The following is a 21703-nucleotide window of genomic DNA, read 5'->3' on the forward strand; positions in this document are numbered from 1 at the left end:
TCCGCAAATTGCGGAAGGCACACGGGCGGTTTCCGTGTTTTGAGGATCCGCAATTTGCGGACCACAAAAAAACTGAACGATCGTGTTCATGAGGCCTTAGTCTGAAGTCAAAATGTTAGCTTCCCTCATATCTTTATTTATTGGAATGTATTGATTATATATTTTCTTCAGATTTCCCCATTTGAATATGTGAAAGTGGAAGTCCGACTGCTGGGACTCCTACTGGTGCTCAGACTGAAGTGTTGTGGCGCCTTCACAGATTCTTCTCTGCGCAATGACGTTCCTGCACACATGCTGTGCAGGCCCCATACGCTTCAATAGAACTGGGCTACAGCTCTCCCTGCACAGTGGGTGGCCATGAACTCCGCTGTGCTAGAAGTACCATGAAGGGACTAGTGATAGTAATGTTGTTGTATGTCCCCGTGATATGCCATAACATTATAAGAAAGGATATGCCCCTTAGGGACAGGGAAAGTGGTAACAGAATTCTTATCTATCTCCTGTTTTCTGTCTCTACAGATCTAACCTATGAACTGACGCTAAAAACTTCTGATCAAACAGGTAAAAATCTGTAAATTTTCACTGATTAATACATTATTAATTTTAGTCCTTTTATTGTTGTAATAAAAGTTTTATTTCCTTTTATAAATTGAGAATTGTGACCGTTGTGTCTGTGGTCTCGATTGCACTTCTGTTCTAGAACAAGGAGACCTTTCTTTCCTACTCCGGTAGGTTCCCTCCAAGCTGAATCTGATATACAAGTAGAAATGTATGAGAGGTTGTGGAGAATAAAAGGCTGTAGGGACGGTGCCAGCATGGACCCCACATCCCTCACACTGCTGCCATTGTACTTACTATCTGACATTCCTCCTGTCTGTGTACAGGGGAGAGCTGGGACTTCTTGGATTTCTAAACCTAATGTTGGTAACATTTCTGTTTCTAACCAAATAGACATGAAGCTAGCAACTTAAAGGGGTTGTCTGACAGTTTATGAAATTATTATTTATTTGAAGGCGCCATTAATTCCATGGCGCTGTACATCAAGAAACAGTCTGGAAGAAACATTATAAAAAAAAAAGCAAACCTGCTATACTGTACCTACTAAAACTCCCACCATTCAAACACAGATGCTCTGGTGGTCCCTGATGGACTCTGTTTACTTTTCTGGAGCGATGGTATGCAGTGCCAAATATTGTCCTCAATGGTCATGTGCAATACAGAGTAGTATCACCACTGAGACTGTTGATTGACTGCCACGTGCCACCAGCACATTAGCATTTGAGCTGCATGTGATTTAAATGAGTTGTGCAGGCAATTTATATTGATGACCTATCCTAAGGATAGGTCATCAGTATCTGATTGGTGGGGTCTGACACCCAGCACCACCGCCGATCAGCTGTTTGAAGAGGAGGCGGAGCTCCATGTGAGCGCTACTTCCATATATATTCCAATATATATTGCCTGAACAGCCCCTTTAAGCTATCAAACAACCTTTCTAGGCTGGTTCCCACTTAGTTGTTTTTTTTGTTTGTTTTTTTTTGTTTTTTTTCTGTGGCTTTCTTTGCCGACTTTCGCATTTGCTTTGTATTTTAGTAAAAAGAAATGCCACCTCCAGATGTTTGTGGGAATTATGAAATTAGTATTTGCGGTGCGTCTTTTGCGTCAGTGGCGTGTTTTTTTAAAAGCGTGGCGTTCTAGGGCATTGAAAAAAACGCATGTCAAAAAAATGCATAACCAAAAAAGAAGCCCCCAAAATAAAGCTTGTAAAAACATGCATAAATTTCACTGCCTTTTTTGCAAGCCCTAAAAAATGGCACAAAACAATTGTGTGAAGCAGTCCTTAAGGGGGTTTTCTGGCAATCATTATATTTTATGTAATGCCCGTAGCCTACCTCCTGAAAAAGATTCATACTCCTGATCCTTGCCACTCCAGTCTCCGCACTGTTTATATCCATCTGGCCATGGACATAGTCACATGCAGCGCTCCAGCGGTGACATGCTGCTTGTGGTCACATCACTGCTGAAGCTAGCCATTGGCTAACCATGCACCGCTGGAAGAAAACGGTGCAGGAACTGAAAGGTGGAGGCAGCAGAGGACCAGAGCAGCATGGATCCGGTAAGTATGAATCTTTTTCAGGAGGCAGGCTGAGGGCCTTACAAAAACTCGGATTACTGGAAAACCCCTTTAAGCTGCAGAGGAACTTCACCAAATTACTTTATTTGCCATAATAATAATGAAGAAGATTTCTAGGGCTTCACAGTTCATGGTTTACACAAGTTGATAATTTGCTTTGCCTTTAGAGTCATCCAAGTACATTGCGGCAAGGATAAAATATACCCTGTGATGGGAGGTCCTTTGTTTCGTGCCATTGGACCTAACAAATGTGAGGATTCCCCCTTATCATTTTACCTCTATGGTCAATATGAATTACTGACCACACACAATGAGCCCCAGGACCTACGTTGCTTGTGGCAAGTTCATTTAGTTCCATTAAAAGGGGTTGTGGAAAGATATAAATATATCCCCTATCCACAGGGTAGGGGATAGGCGTCCAGTAGAGATGTCCTGGCAGTCTTTCATCCGTCTTTGTTTACAAGCTGTCAACAAAGACCTGCCATACTGAACAGTGATGATGATCATGTGACTGCTGAGACCACTGGTTGGCTACAGTGGCCATGTGCCGGTATGACATGTAATCACTCCAAGCATGTAAGCAGAGGCCTTTGTGCTGGATCGGCAGGGAGTTCAAGAAGTGAGTAACTTTTGTTTTTTGTTATTTCAGTGGTTGCTGTTTTATTCTTTCCTTTGGCTGGGATTACACGCCCCTTTAATAAGATGTATTTTATATCATCAGTATATCAATAGACACAGCTGTCTTAGATATGAGAGCAGAAGACTGCCTCCTTCCTACTAATGATACTGTAAAGTACTTTATGGAGACGTTGGGGTCATGCTGTCACTTTAAGTGTCACTAAGCAGCTGATTATCTCCTCTCAGCTACATCTGTGCCATACATGCACAGCGTCCCCTGTGATTTTTCAGGAGGCAGATTTACTGGAGATATAAATGTTTCATGTAATCTTGTTACCGTCTGCATTGATGGTCAAACGTAAATGCGAAAAACCGGACCCTTAAAGGAACGGCCTCGCCTTATTGATTTATTGGCCATTAGCGTCCTTCAGCACGTCCATGTTCTTCTCTGTGCAGACTGAAACCTGAGCTCCTCGGAGGTTTCATCAATGTTTTATTATTTCTGATGGTGCATGGACTAAACCATGTGGTACAGGGAAGGGGGAGATACACGCTTCACACAAGCAGGAGCTGTTTCCATTTGGCTTTATATACTGTTGGTCTACAGTACAGTATGGCATTTCCATTCTATCCAAATTATGTCATTTACAAATAAATGCAAAAGTCTGTAATGTTCAGTGAAGAATTTTGCTTCAACTTGTGGTGGGAAAATATTAACATCAGATATTAAACCATGAAATGATGGTGTTCTGCTTTTTACAGCGTAATTTAAAGGCTTTCTACCACCAGAAATACTGTTATGTAGCTGACTGATATAGCGATGCGCTAATGTCAGCACTACATAACTATGTTTTTTACCTTTCTCCCTGCAGCCGTTTTGGTAAAAAAAAAGCATGTTTATAATATGCTAATGAGCCTCTAGGTGCTATGTGGGCGTAAAATCGGCACCTAGAGGCTCCGTCTACTCACCCTTTATCCCGCCCAGGTCCCCTGTTCTGCCCGCCACGCTCCTCTTGATTGATGTGACGGTTCGCAGCAGCGTTGACCAAATCCCGCGCCTGCGCTGTTCACTTCGCCGCTCTCCTGGTGCCGGCTTCCTCACTGTGACGTAGTCAGCGCAGGCGCAGTGAGGAATCCGGCACCAGGAGCGCATCATTCACTCACTGCGCTGAAGACAGAAGTGAATGGCGCAGGCGCAGGCTTTCGTCAACGCTGCTGCGAACCGGCACATCAATGAAGAGGAGCGTGGCGGGCAGAACAGGGGTCCTGGGCGGGATAAAGGGTGAGTAGACGGAGCCTCTAGGTGCTGATTTTACGCCCGCATAGCACCTAGAGGCTCATTAGCATATTATACAAGTGCTTATTTTAGCAGATCGGCTGCAGGGAAAAAGGTAAAAAACATAGTTATAGCGATGCGCTAATGTCAGCACTACATATCAGTCAGCTACATAACAGTATTTCTGGTGGTAGAAACTCTTTAATAATCACACAGCAGGAGATCTACCAATCACAATGCAGCAGAATTTGCATAAGTGATGGGAGGGATGCTGCTTATATTTTTTCAACCCATTATGTGCCTTGTCTAAAAAAAATATAAAAATTCCCCACAGACAGCCCCATAAATATTTTGTGCTGTTAAAGTGGTATCGATATCTGTGTATCTGCTGTTCATCAGTATCTGATCGTGGGGGGGGCAGATACCCAGGATCTCCACCAATCAGCTGTTTGAGAAGGCATCATAGTGCTTTTTCTATGCCATGTGACCTCACGTTAAGCAGTCACATGGCCTAGGCACAGCTTAGCCCCATTGAAGTAAATGGGGTTGAGCTGCTACACCAAGCACAGATTCTATCAAGTGGACAGTGCTGTGCTTGGTGCTGAGAGAAGGCTTGTTTTCTCAAACAGCTGATCGGCGGAGATCCCGAGTGTTGGACCCCCACTGATCAGATACTGATGACCTATCCAAAGGATAGATCATCAGCTAAAAAATCCTGAAAAACCCCTTTAACTACTTTAGGACCGGGCTCATTTTCACCTTCAGGACCCGGCCATTTTTTGCAAATCTGACCAGTGTCACTTTATGTGGTGATAACTTTAAAACACTTTGACTTATCCAGGCCATTCTGAGATTGTTTTCTCGTCACATATTGTACTTCATGACACTGGTAAAATGGAGTAAAAAAAAAAATCATTTTTATTTATAAAAAAAATACCAAAAAGTTTTAATTTCTCTACTTCTATAATACATATTAATACCTACAAAAATAGTTATTACTTTACAATTCCCATATGTCTACTTCATGTTAGGATCATTTTGGGAATGACATTTTATTTTTGGGGGACGTTACAAGGCTTAGAAGTTTAGAAGTAAATCTTGAAATTTCTTAGAAATTTTCAAAAAACAACTTTTTAAGGACCAGTTCAGGTCTGAAGTCACTTTGTGAGGCTTACATAATAGAAACCACCCAAAAATGACCCCATTCTAGAAACAACACCCCTCAAGGTATTCAAAACTGATTTTACAAACGTTGTTAACCCTTTAGGTGTTCCACAAGAATTAATGGAATATAGAGATACAATTTCAAAATGTCACTTTCTCGTGCTTTTTTCCATTGGGGGACACAGACCATGGGTATAGCTTAGAGGTATTAGTAGGAGGGACACTATGCAAATGAAAGAGCTCCTCCTCCTCGGGCTATACCCCCAGACTCCACCAGGAGGAACTCAGTCTTTGCTTAGTGTCTGGTGAAGGAGGTTGACACTCTCTGATTCTACTCCTTTTTGTTATTTTTATTCTAGATGGGGACACAGGTCGGCATGGCGCCTTCCTGGTCCCCCGTGGAGTGCCCGCCGCCGTCTTTGGGACGTTGCCTGGCTGCCTCCATTTCCCCCCAAGAAGATAAGTGGATCCGGGCTCGACCTGTTAGCTCCGGCATCCCACCAGCTGCTGGGACGCCTGCTGCCTACCCTCCTCCAGAGCACTGTTCTCCTGGATTGGAGTCAGAAGTCTGAAGAGGCGCATCCCTGCTGGTCTGGACATCGAGGGAGCATGCTGAGCAGATAAGTGTTGCAATCCCTCCCCCTCCCTCTGTGTCTATTTGTCTGTGGCTGCCTGGGTGAGCTTGAAGAAGGATCCTGATGGGGCACTTTCTTCATTTTGGCACTGGAGTACTGGCATCTCTTCCCCTTAAACTGTGGGCTTCAGCGCTTCTCTCGTCGGGCCTTGGCTGCTGCGCTCCCTCAGCGCCCGCCGGCAGGCCGCTCCTCCACGTGGTGCGCTTATTTTCGCGCATATTTTCGCGCTCGCGCATATTTTCGAGCTCGCGCATATTTTCGCGCGCGCGCTTATTTTTCGTGCGCGCGCTTATTTTCGCGCGCTTTTTTCGCGCCATAATGACGCGTTAGGGGAGGCGGAGCCTCGGCATGCCGCTCTGACTCTCCTTACACCGGAGACTCTGTTTGCTCATGGCCGTGCAGCTCCTCATCACTGTACTCCGTTTTGTGCCAGGCAAGCTGGTAGCTCAGTGGTACTGCTGCTGTTGCCCCATGTCCAGGCTTTCTGAGTTCAAAGCCCCTTTCAGCCTTCAAAAATTGTTTATATTATTCTAGATGGGGACACAGGTCGGCATGGCGCCTTCCTGGTCCCCCGTGGAATGCCCGCTGCCGTCCTTGGACGCTGCCTGGCTGCCTCCATTGCCCCCCAAAGAAGACAAGTGGATCCGGGCTCGACCTGCAGCTCCGGTATCCCACCAGCTACTGGGTCTCCTGCTGCCACCCTCCACCAGAACACTGCACTCCTGGACAAGGAGTCAGAAGCCTGATGAGGTGCATCCCTGCTGGTCCTGGAGTCGAGGGAGAAGTTCTGCAGGAGCAGATAAGTATTACCTGCATCCCTGCCTTACCCCCCTCCTCCACCCCTCCTCCACGTCCCTGGGGGCCTGCGGTCCCCGCTTGGGCATCTGCCATGTCCAGCGCGGCCGCTAAATTGGTCTTAGTCACCAAGGCAACCATGTCCTTTAATCCTGTGGCGCTAACGACTCCATCTCTCTCAGTGGTCCCCACAGTGGGTGACTGACTACGAAGAGGCAGCATGAGCGGCAGCATCCCACCTCGGATGTCTCTGTCTCTCCACCCCCCTCACCTCGCCGGTGGCGCTTGCGGACTGCTCTTCCCCCTCCCTAGGGAGAGTACTCCGAAGGAGAATTATCCGGCTCGGACGAGCCACGTCCTTTTTGGACTATAGGGCATTTTCAAATCCTGTGACGCCAACCACCTCTCTAAGTGGTTTTCCACAGAAGACGCCCGAATACTAACAGGGAGCGTGAGCAGCAGCATCCCTCCTCGGATGGCTCTGGCTCTCCCCCCCCCCCCCCCCCCTCGTCTAGAGGCGCGTTCGGGCGACTCTCCCCTCCCTTAGGGAGCGCAAGTCTGAAGGAGAATTTCCGGCTCTGATTAGGTCATGGAGCGGGACCCCTCGCCTAAGCTCTCCACCAGGGTGGCTGACTTAGTGGTGACTGTCCGAGACACCTTTATTCTCCAAGGGGATTCTCCTCCTTCCACTGGTCAGGAGTTCCCCCTTTTTCCGTCCAGGCAGTCGGAGACTACCATGTTCCCGGTCCATGAGGGATTTTTCCGCGGTCATGTCCAGGGCCTGGGGTGGTCTTAATAAGGTTCTCGACCACCCAGCGCATGAATATACTTTCCTTTCCCTGCTGACGGCGAGGAGAGGTGTCTCCTCCCCCTAAGGTGGATCCTCCGGTGGCCGGATTAGCCAATTATGTGGCCCTTCCTGTCTTAGTCAGTTCCTCTTTCCAGGATGCTGTAGACAGACGCATAGACTCTCTTCCAGGTCCTTTTTTCGCTGGCAGCGCGTCCCTGTGACCTACCTTTCACTCAGCAGGGGTAGCCAGTGCTCTCTCGGTGTGGTTACAACACCACCACCAGGAACTGGCGGTACGAGATGCGGCTACTAACACACTGGAGTTGGTTCTCCAGATGTCTCAGGCTTCTAACATTCTTTGCGAAGCTTCTAGGGACATTGTTTCCCTCTTTGCCCGCAGGTTGGCCATCTCTGTCACTCAGCGCGAAGAGATCTGATTGAAGGTGTGGGACGCTGACGCCTCCACCAAGCGTTCCCTTGCTAATCTCCCCTTTGGGGTTTCCAGGCCTTGTGGGGATCAGCTGGACGAGTTCGTCTCTGCATGCCTTTTGCCATTTCTCATCTGGTAGGCCGTCGCCTGCTTCCTCCGCCGGGGGTCTCAGGTCGCCCGCAAAGAGGCCTTCCTTTGCACCAGCCTTCCCGGCACTAGAGGGCCCAGTCAGCCCGCCCTGCTGCTCCTAGGCCTATCACATGTCCCGATTGCGGAATCCCACCATCGATTCCTGCGCTTCGCCATTATGGGTCGACACTGTCAGTTTGTCGCCCTTCCTTCGGGTTGGCGACCACCCCGCGGGTCCTTGCCACGGTCCTGGACCGCTCATGGCGCTTCTTCGTACCAGGGGCATTCCTTTGCTGCCCTGTCGGGACGATATCCGGATAGAGGCCCCCCTCTCTACCGCAGACCACGGACAGCGTCCGGATCACTGTTCAGACCCTGGAACGGTTCGGCTGCCTGGTAACTTTCCCAAACTCCTGCCTCTTCCCGTCCCAGAGGCTCTCCTTCCGGAGGGTGATTTTGGACACCTCGGCTGCCAAAGTATTCTACCAGCCTTCAAGTCCTCCCAGGTCCAGGGGGCAGTGTCGCATCTGCTGCGCTCCCCGTGCCTCTCCATTCGGGAATACTTGCAGGTCCTGGGTCTTATGGTAGCCTCTTTCGAGGCCTTTCCATATGCCCAGTTTCACACTCGCCTGGCGCAACAGGAGATCCTTTACCTTTCAGCGGGTTCGGGCAGTTCTCCCTTGGTGGCTGTTCCCAAAGAACCTGAGGTCGGGGAGTTCCTTTCTCGCATTCTCCTGGACGATCGCCGCCACCGATGCCAGCATCCTGGGTTGGGGGGGCGTTTTCCAGTCTCGCACGGTTCAAGGAATTTGGCCGGCGGCAGAGTCTCGCCTTCCAATCAACTTTCTGGAATTGAGGGCGATTTTTTCCGCTCTCTCTCTCTCCTATTGGACCTCTCTCCTTGCGGGCCTCCCAGTGCGGGTTCAAACGGGCAATGCCGCGGCCGTGGCCTATATCGACCATCAGGACGGGACCCGCAGCCGGATGGTGATGCAGGAGGTGAAGTGAATTCTGACGTGGGCGGAGACTCACGTTCCGGTGTTGTCAGCAGTTTGCATTCCAGGAATGGACAACTGGACAGCGGACTTTCTAAGCCACAACACGGTGGATCCAAGCGAGTGGTCTCTGCATCCAGAAGGGTTCGAAGAAATCTGCCACAGATGGGACCGTCCGGATGTGGACTTAATGGCGTCCGGGTTCAACAACAAGATCCCAGTGGTCCTGGCTCGCGCCCGAGATCCGGAGGCGTACGGATGGATGCGCAGGTGTCTCCGTGGCAGGACTTCAGCCTCCTCTGTTTTCCTCTCCTACCAAAGGGTCTACGCCAGTTCGAGGCGGAAGGGACTCCGACCGTTCTCATCACCCCAGAGTGGCCTCGCCGCGCGTGGTTTTTCGGACGTGGCTCGGTTGCTGGCGGACGCCCCATGGCCTCTTCCCGACGGACAGGACTTACTGTCTCAGGGCCCGTTCTTCCACCGGAATTTGCGGTCTCTTCGTTTACCGGCGTGACTGTTGAAACCGCCATCCTGATAAAGATGGGGTTCTCGGATTCAGTGGTTAGGACCATGATCAGTCCGGGGAAGTCTTCTTCCTCCCGGATTTACTATCGTACCTGGATGGCCTTCCTATCCTTTTTTGAGGGTTCGGGGTTCCCTCCCCTTCGGTTTTCCATCTTGATGGTACTGTCTTTTCTTCAGTCTGGGCTTGTGCAGGGACTGTCGCTTAGTTCCCTGTAAGGTCAGGTTTCGGCGCGGGCCGTCAGAGGTCCCTTGCTCTTAAGGGTCCGGTGGTGACCTTTCTTCGGGGGTGGCGCATTCGGTTCCCCGTATGTTCCCCCTTTGTCTCCTTGGGATCTCAATTTGGTTCTGCGCGCTCTGCAGTCGGCTCCCTTCGAGCCTTTGAGGAGGGTCTCTCTGACTGTTCTCATCTGGACTTCCTTGTGACCATAGCTTCTGATACAGCTACATAGCGTAGTGATTAAAGTTCTGGGCTATTATGCAGTGGCTGTGAGTTCACGTCCCATCACGAGCTTTTAGGTCAGACTGGTGTCGAAGCTGGCCGCTCTTTCCTATCAGGAGCCTTAATGGTTTTCCTCCAGTATTAAGTTGTGCTCCGTCCAGTCCCCTTCTTTTTGCCCAGGGTGGTCTCTCCCTTCCGCCTTGATGAGGATCTTGTCCTGCCTTCCTTTTGTCCTTCTCCGGCTAACCCCAAGGAACGCACTCTGCATTCCCTGGATGTTGTACGGGTCCTGAAGGTGTGTCTCGCGGCTACTGCTTCCGTCCGCCGTTCTTGGCGCTCTGGATCTGCTTGGCTATTTCCGCGGCTTGTCACGCTTGTGGTGGAGTTCCCCCGGCTAGAATTGCCGCTCACTCCATTGGGGCGGAGGGGGCTTCCTGGGCAAGACGCAGTCGTGCCTCTGCGTCTCAGCTGTGTACGGCGGCCACCTGGTCGTCCTTGCATACCTTTGCAAATTTTTGTCAGTAGCATTCACTGGCTTCGGCTGATGCGGCTTTGGCCGCAGGGTTTTGCAGGCTGTGGTTCCTGTTTGACCGTTGGGGCGTTCCTCCTGGCGGTGCTGATATTTTTTCCCACCCCATGGACTGCTTTTGGACGTCCCATGGTCTGTGTCCCCCAATGGAAAAAAGCACGAGAAAAGGAGATTTTTGTGAAACTCACCTGTAAAATCTTTTTCTCGTCTTTTCCATTGGGGGACACAGCTCCCACCCATTATTCCTGTTGCAGGAGGGGTCTTTAGTTCGGTTTTTCTGTTTCTGGTTGGACCTTATGGCTTGGTCCGATGGTTTCCATGATTTTTTCTTGCTCCTTCTCCTACTGCTTGTGCAACGCCTGAGTTCCTCCTGGTGGAGTCTGGGGGTATAGCCCGAGGAGGAGGAGCTCTTTCATTTGCATAGTGTCCCTCCTACTAATACCTCTAAGCTATACCCATGGTCTGTGTCCCCCAATGGAAAAGACGAGAAAAAGATTTTACAGGTGAGTTTCACAAAAATCTCCTTTTTTGGGCAGATTTTCCATTTTAATATATTTTTTTTCCAGTTACAAAGCAACAGTCAAACAAAACTCATTATTTATGGCCCTGATTCTGTAGTTTACAGATACACCCCTGATGTGGTCGTAAACTGCTGTACGGGCACACGGCAGGGCGCAGAAGGAATGGAATGCCATATGGTTTTTAGAAGGCAGATTTTGCTGGACTGTTTTTTTGGGACACAATGTCCCATTTGAAGCCCCCCGATGCACCCCTAGAGTAGAAACTCTAGTTTAGGGTACATATGATTTTTGGTTGCTTTATATTACACTTTTTGTGAGGCAAGGTAACAAGAAATAGCTGTTTTGGCATATTTTTTTTTTTTTGTTATTTACATCTGACAGGTTAGATCATGTGGTATTTTTATAGAGCAGGTTGTCATGGACGCGGCGATACCTAATATGTATCCAATTTTTTTATTTATGTTTTACACAATGATTTCATTTTTTAAACAAAAAAATCATGTTTTAGTGTCTCCATAGTCTGAGAGCCATAGTTTTTTCAGTTTTTGGGCGATTATCTAATTTAGAGTCTCATTTTTTTGCGGGATGAGATGACTGTTTGATTGGCACTATTTTGGGGTGCATATGACTTTTTGATCGCTTGCTATTACACTTTTTGTGATGTAAGGTGACAAAAAATGGTTTATTTAGCACAGTTTAAATTTTTTATGTTTTACAGTGTTCATCTGAGGGGTTAGGTCATGTGATATTTTTATAGAGCCGGTCGATACAGACGCGGCAATACCTAATATCTATACTTTTTTTTTATTTATGTAACTTTTACACAATAACAGCTTTTTTAAAACAAAAAAAAATGTTTTAGTGTCTCTATATTCTAGGCCATATTTTTTTTTATTTTTTTGGCGATTGTCTCAGATAGGAGCTCATTTTTTGCGGGATGAGGTGACGGTTAGATTGGTACTATTTTGGTGGGCGTACGCCTTTTTGATCGCTTGTACTTTATGTGATGTAAGGTGACAAAAAAATTGTTTATTTATTTATTTTACTGTGTGTATTACTCATACAGCTTCCAGCCTGTGAGATCCAGGGGGCTGGATCTCACAGGCACGTCACAGGAAGGCATCGTGCTGCCTTCCATGCCATCGGGTCTCCCCTACAGCCCCACGGGGACTCGATGGCACCGCCGCCGCCCTCAACATGAAAAGCCGCAAACCGCAGGTCTGAATTGACCTGCTGTTTGCGGCGAACGCCGACACGGGGGTATCATGGGACCCCCCTGCGCATTTAGCCAAGGTGCTTGCTCAATGATTTGAGCAGGCACCTTGTTCCGATCACCACCCTCCGCGCGGCGGTGATCGGAAATACACAGGGCGTACAGGTACGCCCTGTGTCCTTAAGTACCAGGACATCAGGGCGTACCGGTACGCCCTGTGTCCTAAAGAGGTTAAGAAAAATCCTTACTGAATAAGGCTGAGCAGGCTGTACTGACTGCCTAGAAGTGAATGGGAATTGTGGAAACAAAGTAGCACAGCAAGCTATACTGTTTCTGTAACTTTTGAGAAGCAGAAACAGAATATCTCACTGTACTACATTGTTTCCGTAACTCCCATTATTTTCTAAGGTATACAATACACTGATACGCTACCATGTCATTGCCAAGAAAGAGAAGTTTAAAGTGTAACTGTCATCTTTTTTATTTGCTAGTTTATTAGAGTTAGGGCTCATTCAGACGGCCGTATGCTGTACGCAAAATTAGGGATCGTTTTTTTTGCGGCGAGTTCAGCATGTCCGCAAAAAAACTGATTGCATTCTGCATTTTTGGGGACCCATAGACTTCAAACAATGGGGCCACGTCCTGATTTTCATTGACAAGTATAGGACATGTTTTATTTGTTTTGTGGAGCCATAGAAAGGAAGAAAAGGGCCCCAAAGAAGTGAATAGGTCTGCATCTAATCCACAAAAAAACTGATTCTCATTTTTGCAGACAGCAAACGGATGTCTGAGTGAGCCCTTAGGCATGTATACCTGAGTTAGTCTGTCAATGATTGCCAAAAGATCCGTAATTAGCTTATAATAATAGCTTTCATTAATGTCTCCTGTCTCTTTCCACTGCTCCCTTAAAAGATAGTTGCCAGGGCTTGTCTGGCTTCCCCTTAGTGTAAACAGAAGACAGAGGGGCAGTCCTTCACACTGCATGCCTGCATTAGGCTTCAGAGTACGGAGGCGTGTCTCTCAGTAATCCAATCTGATTGGCTGGCAGGAAACTGCTGTCTACAGCAAGTGTGTATGGGAAGTGAGGGAAAGCAGTTTTGGCCTCAGAGAACTGGTAGAGGAGCCATCTTGAGAAGATCCTCATATTGTAGTGTTAAATCAGCCGTAACCAAGGAAAAAATCAAGGAAAACAGTGGTATGTGAGGTAACTAAAGATTGCTTTATGCATAATGTTACTGCTGCAGCAGTAACATATGCTATAATTCATTTTTTTATGAAAACATGACTAACCTACTGGTTGTGATGAACAGACACCACCGCCACCAGAATTGTAATTTTATTTTATTTTTTTACTTTATTTGCAGGGGACAGTTTTTCAAGAACTGATGAGCTCAGGAGGAAATGTGAAGAACTTGAAGCTCAGTTAAAAGACAAGGAAACAGAGAACAACGAGTTAATAAAGGAGCTTGAGCAGAAAAATGCAATGATAATGGTGCTGGAAAATACGATAAAGGAAAGAGAGAAGAAGTATTTGGAAGAACTAAAAGTTAAAAGCCATAAGCTCAACATGTTGTCCAGTGAGCTGGAGCAGAGAGCTAACACTATTGCATATCTTACATCACAGCTGCATGCCACAAAGAAGAAGCTGCTCAGTTCAAGTGGGGCCCCTGAAGCTGCTCCTCCAGGGAGCCCAGTAATGTCCACCTACAAGCCATCTCCCCCAAAAGAAAAGTTGCCTGAGACTCCAAGAAGAAGGATGAAGAAGAGCTTATCCACCCCTCTTAATGCTGACTTTGCAGAGGTCTATAGGCTTGGGGCAGATGGTCGTAAGATAATGTTGCGTGAACCTGTGGATGCAATGCCTGATCCCACCCCATTTTTATTGGCAAGGCAGTCGGTGGACACACAGATCATCAAAGAGCGCCCGCTTGTTATCCCTCCCATACGCTCTGACTCTAGTAGTCCAGCCAAAGAGAAGAAGCAGAAGGCCCATGTTGGGGTTGCCCACAGGATCCCACATGCAGCCTCTGTCCAGAGTCAGGTTGTACCCCAGCCCGAAGTTGAGACCCTAGCAGTGGACCAGGTCAATGCAAGCAAAGTTGTTAGGAAGCATTCAGGAACTGATAGAACTATTTAATCATATTGATCCAAATCCACTGGTAAAGTCTAATGTCGATGACGCTTTTTATGCACTGTTACCATATCCGGTTAATACAAAAAGTAGATTTGATTTCCTTTTATTTTTACAATTACTTGATCTCCCTGCATGCCAAATGTAGCAGACATTTTATTGAGAAGTAATACACAGTCCTGAACTTCTAATGGCAAATTACTGTCAATAACTGTCAGCCTGTACAATGCTTACCCTCCAACAATAATCGACTATGCTGCCAGAATCCCAGACCTGCAGCACTACTTACACAGCAATACTAATATGAAGGCAGCAAGCTGTACAAGGCTGTTCACACCTACTGCTCTATTCTGTACACTGTATAACAATGCCCTGACTTGACTGGCCTAGCGTCAAATCATGCAGATAAATGTATATGTCTGATCAATTTAATAAGACACTTTGCTGAAAGTCAATGGCGGTGTTTAGAGGACTCATTTACCCACAGTGCCTCTTGTTCCTATCACTTTCTTTGTTGTTCATGATATGTCTGCAGGGGGATATCCTCCTATAATGAATATGGTACCCATGTACTTCAGGAGTTCTCATTCAGGTTAATAACGCTGACGGCACCAGCTGGACTGCATAGATTATTACCTAGTTACCATTCACTGCAATAATACCATGTAAAACTACGGTACTATCAATGTACAGTACCCACATATCCAAAGCACAGTAGCATTGAAGGGATCAGGATAACATTTTTTAGATAAGTGGTAGAATGGGTTAAAAAAAAGGCATTACTTACCTAACCGTGCTCCCCCACCACTACCTAGCGTCTCCAATGCAGTTCTGAAAAAAGCTGCCCTCTGGTCTTCTCTTTGTGGTCCCGACTAAAAACCGATGAGTAGGACAACTCCTGCCATTTCCTGTGTGTCAAGCCAGAACCAGGAAACGGAAACCAAAAGGCATCAGAACTGCAGCTCCGGGGAAAGGGAGAAATGCTTCTTCTTCCCTTTTTTTTTTTTTTTTTTTTTTAATACCAATTCTGCACCTTATCTAGTACTTCCAGTAAGTCTCCATATAGGACTGGTCTCTTTAAGGAGATTCAGCATCCGCGCTAAGCCTCTTCCAATGATGAGTGGCAGGTACCCCAAAACAGCTGTCTATGTGCAGACATTTGGTCTGGCTATATTCCCTTGTGAAATCCCAAGGCTTATTGGAAAGTCACGTCTTGACTCATAGGGAACCACTTCCAATAAGTGGCCATGGCAAGATGGTTCTCTTTCTTGGGAGATACCTCTTTGCACCTTATCTATAAAATGCTCCCTTCTCCCAAATAACCCTTCTAAATTTTCTGGCTGACTGAATAACCTCTTAAGGACCAGGCCATTTTTTTTTTTTTTTTTTACTCCCTGTCTTCCAAGAGCCTTAACTTTTTAACTTTTCTGTTACATAGCGGTATGAGGGCCTGCTTTTTGCGGGTTGTTGTATTTTTTAAAGGAACCATTTAATGTTCCATAGAATATATTGGGAAGCCGGAAAAAATATTAATGGGATAAAATTTAAAAAATTATTAAGTAATTGTTTTACCGGTTATGTACAGTATTTATGGCATTTACCTTTATAGAGATACCAAATTTATATACAGTGGGTCCCTCAAGATCGAATATTAATTGGTTCCAGGATGACCATTGTATGTTGAAACCATTGTAATTTAAGTAATCAGTTCCAAATCCCCAAAATGTCATTCAAGATAAGAGGAAATGAAGATTTAAGAAAAATTATCGGATAAAACAAGTCCTTACATATAAGGCTGAGTTCACACGGGCGAGATTTCCGCGCGGGTGCAATGCAGTAGGTGAACGTATTGCACCCGCACTGAATCCTGACCCATTCATTTCAATGGGGCTGTGCACATGAGCGTTGTTTTTCATGCATCACTTCTGCAATGCTTTAAAATCGCAGCATGTTCTATATTCTGCGTTTTTCACGCAGCCCTGGCCCCATAGAAGTGAATGGGGCTGCGTTAATAACACATTGCATCTGCAAGCAAGTGCGGATGCAATGCGTTTTTCACTGATGGTTGCTAGGAGATGTTGTTTGTAAACATTCAGTTTTTTATCACGCGCGTGAAAAAAGCATCAAAACGCATTACACCCGCGTGGAAAAAACTGAACAACTAAACGCAATTGCAGCCAAAACTGACTGAACTTGCTTGCAAAATGGTGCGAGTTTAACTGAACGCATCCTGAACGCATCCGGACCAAATCTGTCACGCTCGTGTGAACTCAGCCTAACAGGAATAGCTGCTAATATGGTTGGATCCGAGTCTGAGACATTGTATGTTGAGTCTAGTTTCCACTTACGATGGGTCAGAAAAGATCATTGCATGTTGAAAATATTGTATCCTGAGGCCATTGTATCTTGAGGGAGCTCTGTACTTCTTATTATGTTTAAATGCTTTAAAAAAAAAAATATTTGCATCGCTATATTCTGCCACACACACTTTTTTTTATATTAACGTCTATGGAGATCTGTAAGGGCTAATTTTTTGTGGATCAATTTGAAGTTTTTGTTGATACCATTTTGAGGTATTAATGACCTTTTGATCACTATAAATTCAATTTTGGGGGATGTAAAGCAGCAAAAAACTGTTTTGCCTATTTTTCTTTGCCAATTCTTTTATATTTTGATTATGCAGTTTATTTCTATATGTTAAATGGGGAAAGGGGGTGATTTGAATATTTATTTGTCAGTGTTTTTTTTTTTATACTTTATTTTTAATCCCCCTAGGAGACTGTGATTGCTAGGTTGCATCTGCCATAGACTGCAGTAGTAAACCATTGCAGTCTATGGTAAAGTTGCTGTGTTGCCGTGTCACAAGTTTCCCCTACACGGGCTCTCCTGGCTCCCCGCTGTGCAGGGAATTGCAACACTATGCACCAGACTATGGAGCACATTTATTAATCCTGTAGTGATTGTAAACACAGATAGTCAAAAGATTCTCCAAATTAAAATTTATCTGAATTTTGGGCCAAAATTTGGCGCAAAATGTTGCTAAGCCATGTCCCATTTGCAAGCTAGCTGCAGTGGATTTTTTTTACAACAAGGTCTAAGCACAGTTATAGCAGTAAATGTGGGCCTGTGTTTTACTTTTCTACTCTCAACGCACAGTCAATGAAGCTTGACTTCCAATGAGTGTTTCTTCTTGCAGCCAGAGCTTTGATCCTGTTGCCATTTAGAGCATTATGGGTTAATTTAAAAAAACAAGAGATTTAGGCCTCATGCACACAGCCGTTATTTTGACCCATTCACTTCAATGAGGCCGCAAAAGATGCGGACAGCACTCCATGTGCTGTCTGCATCCGTTGCGCCGTTCCGTGGCCCCACTAAAAAAATATAACATGTCCTATTCTTGTCCGTGCTTTGCGGACAAGAATAGACATTTATATTGAAGGCAACCGTGCCGTTCCGCAAATTGCGGAACGCGCACGGACGCCATTCGTGTTTTGCGGATCCGCGATTTGCGGATTGCAAAACACACCACGGTCGTGTGCACGAGGCCTTAAAGATTTAGCGCTTATATTCTAGTAATGGCATTGTAAGTACATCCTGGGCAGTGCAAGAGTTAGGCCTCATTCACACGTCCATGTCCGTGCTTAAATCCGTGAAAAAGTGGTCAGTGATGCCTTCGTGAAGATGGATCCGTGTTGGGTCCGTGTATCTTTGCTGTCCATGTGTCATCAGTGTTTCACTGACCAGCTGAAAAATAATTTTCATAGCATCTCTTCTGAATGATCTGTGAAACACGAATGACATCTGTGTTGTACTGTGGTTTTCACGGACCCATAGACTATAATGGGCGTGATGGACACAATAGAGCATGCATCCGTGCTAAAAACATGGACCCATGGACCTTGCTAAAATACTGATGTGTGAATGGGGACAGGTGCTGTTCGTGGAGAACACGTACAGCACACTTCCATGGAACATTGACGTGTGAATGAGACAGCACGGATTATGTCAGGATCTGTTCAGGGGAAAAAAAAAATGACGGTTATGCACGCAAGTTCAATCTTTTTTTTTTTTCTGCAATTGCATTCAGCTTTTCAGTTTTTTTCCGTCCGGATTGCCTATGTTTTTTCACGCATATGAAGAATAACAATCTACACCTCCAAGCAACTAACAGGAAAAATGCATTACATCTGGATGTCTTTTTCACGCAAGACCCATTCCTTCTATGGAGCTAGGGCTACTTGATATAGAACATGCCGCAATTTTTCCTGAACGCAGAGATGATCAGTGATAAACTACGCTCATGTACACAGACCCATTGAAATGAAGGAATCAGGATTGAAGGATTTCCCTACACAGACTTATAGTCCCTAAATGCTGAGAGGGATAGATTACCGGATTTCACCATATCCTGCATAGCCAGATACTGCCTTTTACTACCAGACCCCATTGACAATAATGGGATTCGCCAGGGACCCAGCAGTGCAGGATACTGTGAAAGTCAGTAGTCTGTTCCTAGGTGAAGGTACCCTAACTCACTCAACACTTTTAGGTACAACTTACTTCCTCAGGGCACTAAAATATGAAATGTGTTCAAAATGGTTATATTGTTTTTTCACATGGGCATTCAAGTGTTCTTTTATCCTAGAGAAAAAGGACATTCTCAAGCTGGAAGAATTTTTATTTTGTCTCACGAGGTAAAAAAATTATTTTAGCAGTTTTTTATGCTCCACATATACCAGGCATCCCCAAACTGCGGCCCTCCAGCTGTTGCAAAACTACAACTCCCAGCATGCCCGAACAGCCTACAGGTATCAGCCTACAGCAGGGCATTGTGGGAGTTGTAGTTTTACAACAGCTGGAGGGCCGCAGTTTGAGGATACCTGATATATACAATGGGGAGGACTTTACTTCCTGAATTCCCTGCCTGTCTGTATCCTAGCCTACAATGATGATGTCACTGCTGCGGCATCCACATGTCAGTGTCAAAGTGTAATCAGTGGAGCCCAGGATAAAGGTGACCTTAGTGGTTCACTGGCAGCAGCAGTGACGTAACCTGTCGATACCTCAACTGGGCTAGAACCAGCAGGGGACCCAGGAAGCAACGTCATAGGAACATACGTAGGGATCAGTAAGGTATTGCTTTGTTATTTTACAGCTTTTGATTGAAAAAGTTAAGGCGATGGACAACCATTGTTTTTATCTTCATCAATCACTTGTACAATTTTGCTTTGCTAGTTTATAATCCCATTCTAAATATACAGATGCATCTCAATAAATTAGAAGATCATCCCCAAATTAATTTATTTTAGTAATTCAGTTACAAAAAGTGAAACTCATATATAGATCTATTTCAAGCATTTCTTTCTTTTAATGATGATTATGGCTTGCAGCTAAAAAGTCAGTATCTCAGAAAATTTGAATATTGTGAAAAAGTTTAATATTGTAGACTCATGGTGTCAAACTCTAATCAGCTCATCAGCACAAAAGACCTGCAAAGGTTACCTAAACCTTTTAAATTGTCCTTCAGTCTGATTCACAATCCTGGGGAAGACTGCTGACTTAACAGTTGTCCAGAAGACAGTCATTGACACCCTCCACAAGGAGGGTAATCCACAAAAGGTCATTGCTAAAGAGGCTGGCTGTCTATAGAGTACTGTAACCAAGCATATTATTGGAAAGTTGAGTGGAAGGAAAAGAGTGGTAGAAAAAGGTGCATTCAAGAATTTGGGGGAAATTGGGGGAGACTGCGGCTGGAGTCAGTGCTTCAAGAGCCACCACACACAGACCTATCCAGAAGATGGGCTACAACTGTTGCATTCCTTGTGTCAAGCCACTCATGACCCAGGGACAGTCTCAAAAGCGTCTTACCTTGGCTAAGGAGGAAAAAGACTGAACTGTTGCTCTGTGGTCCAAAGTCCTGTTTTCAAGTCCAAAGTGAGCACAGCTGCCTACCACGAAATTTTAGAGCACTTTATGCTTCCTTCTGCTGGCAAGCGTTATGGAGATGCTGATTTCATTTTCCAGCAGGACTTGGCACCTGCCCACACTGCCAAAAGTACCAATATCTGGTTTAATAACCACAGTATCACTGCTCTTGACTGGCCAGCAAACTTGCCTGACCTAAACCCCATAGAGAATCTATGAGGTATTGTCAAGAGGAAGATGGGACACCAGATCCAACAATGCAGAGTAGCTGAAGGCCGCCATCAAAGCAACCTGAGCTTCCCTAACACCTCAGCAGTGGCACAGGCTGATTACATCAATGCCACGTCGTACTGATGCAGGTAATTCATGCAAAAGGAGCCCCGATCAAGTATTCACTTCATATACTGTACATGCTTTCCAGTAGGCCAACACTTCTGTAATTTTTAACCCTTTCAAGTCGCAGCAATTTTCCATTTTGTTTTTCGCTTCCTGCCTTCCCGGAGTCTTAACTTAAATTTTTCCCGTTCACATAGCTGTAAGCGGACTTGCTTTTTGGCTTCATTCAATATAGCATAGAATGTGGTGGGAAGCTGGAAAAAAAATCCAAATGGGGTGGAATTGGAAAAAAAAAAAACTGGATTCCACCACGGTTTCATGGGTTTTGTTTTTATGGCGTTCACTATGCCGTAAAACTGACTTGTCCTCTTTATTTTCCAGGTCAGTACGATTATGGCGATACACACTTGTATAGCTTTTCTTACGTTTTAATACTGAAATATTTTTTTTTCATTGCCATATTCTGACCCCATAGCTTTTTCATACTTACTTCTTTTTAAAACTTTTTATATGTCCACAAGTGGACTCGTAGATTGCAATTTGTATAGAGTAATGACATTTTCTCCATTACCCTATACATACATCAGTATATTACAAGTCCGGGCCGCCACCTGCTGACCTGAATTCTAATATACAAGTAATGAGCCTAGAAGCCTAGCACAGGCTCTGGCTCATTACTTACAAGGAGTGCCTTCTGCCCGGGGGAGTAGTTCCTGCCCGAGAAGCACACGCTTTCAGGTTTTCATCCTCTCAGATGCCATGGTCACATTTGAGGGGTTAAATGTCCACGATTGGCATTACTGCAGCCGCGGTTAGCTGTGTGAAATAGCAGGCACTCCTTAGTTATGGCGCTCGCTCTGCTCAGTAGCAGGTGCCATTTTTAAAGACCTGTACATGTACGGTGGGTGTCAGGAATGGGATAATCGGTCTTGTATAATATTCTACATTTCTGAGATATTAACTTTTGGGTTTTCATTAGCTGTAAGCCATAATCATCAACATTAAAAGAAATATGCTTAAAATAGATCACTCTGTGTAATCAAAATGTATAATCTATTCAATGATATTCTAATTTATTGAGATGCACCTTTACATCACTTGAATGGAGCCTTATCTCA

The 21703-nt window shown here is 45.5% G+C and overlaps 1 protein-coding gene across 1 annotated transcript in view; it reads left to right on the forward strand.

The window, feature by feature from the left end:
* The window catches only part of CCDC92 (coiled-coil domain containing 92), a 36863-nt gene extending 22063 nt beyond the window's left edge, over positions 1-14800 (forward strand). Inside the window, exons 3-4 of the mRNA XM_044290209.1 lie at positions 520-561; positions 13558-14800. Of these exons, the coding sequence (XP_044146144.1) occupies positions 520-561; positions 13558-14330 (815 nt within the window). The 3' untranslated portion in view covers positions 14331-14800. The remainder of the gene's footprint in view (positions 1-519; positions 562-13557) is intronic.
* Positions 14801-21703: the final 6903 nt, after the last annotated feature.

The sequence above is a fragment of the Bufo gargarizans genome, chromosome 1 (assembly GCF_014858855.1).
Source record: "Bufo gargarizans isolate SCDJY-AF-19 chromosome 1, ASM1485885v1, whole genome shotgun sequence".
Lineage (NCBI taxonomy): Eukaryota > Metazoa > Chordata > Amphibia > Anura > Bufonidae > Bufo > Bufo gargarizans.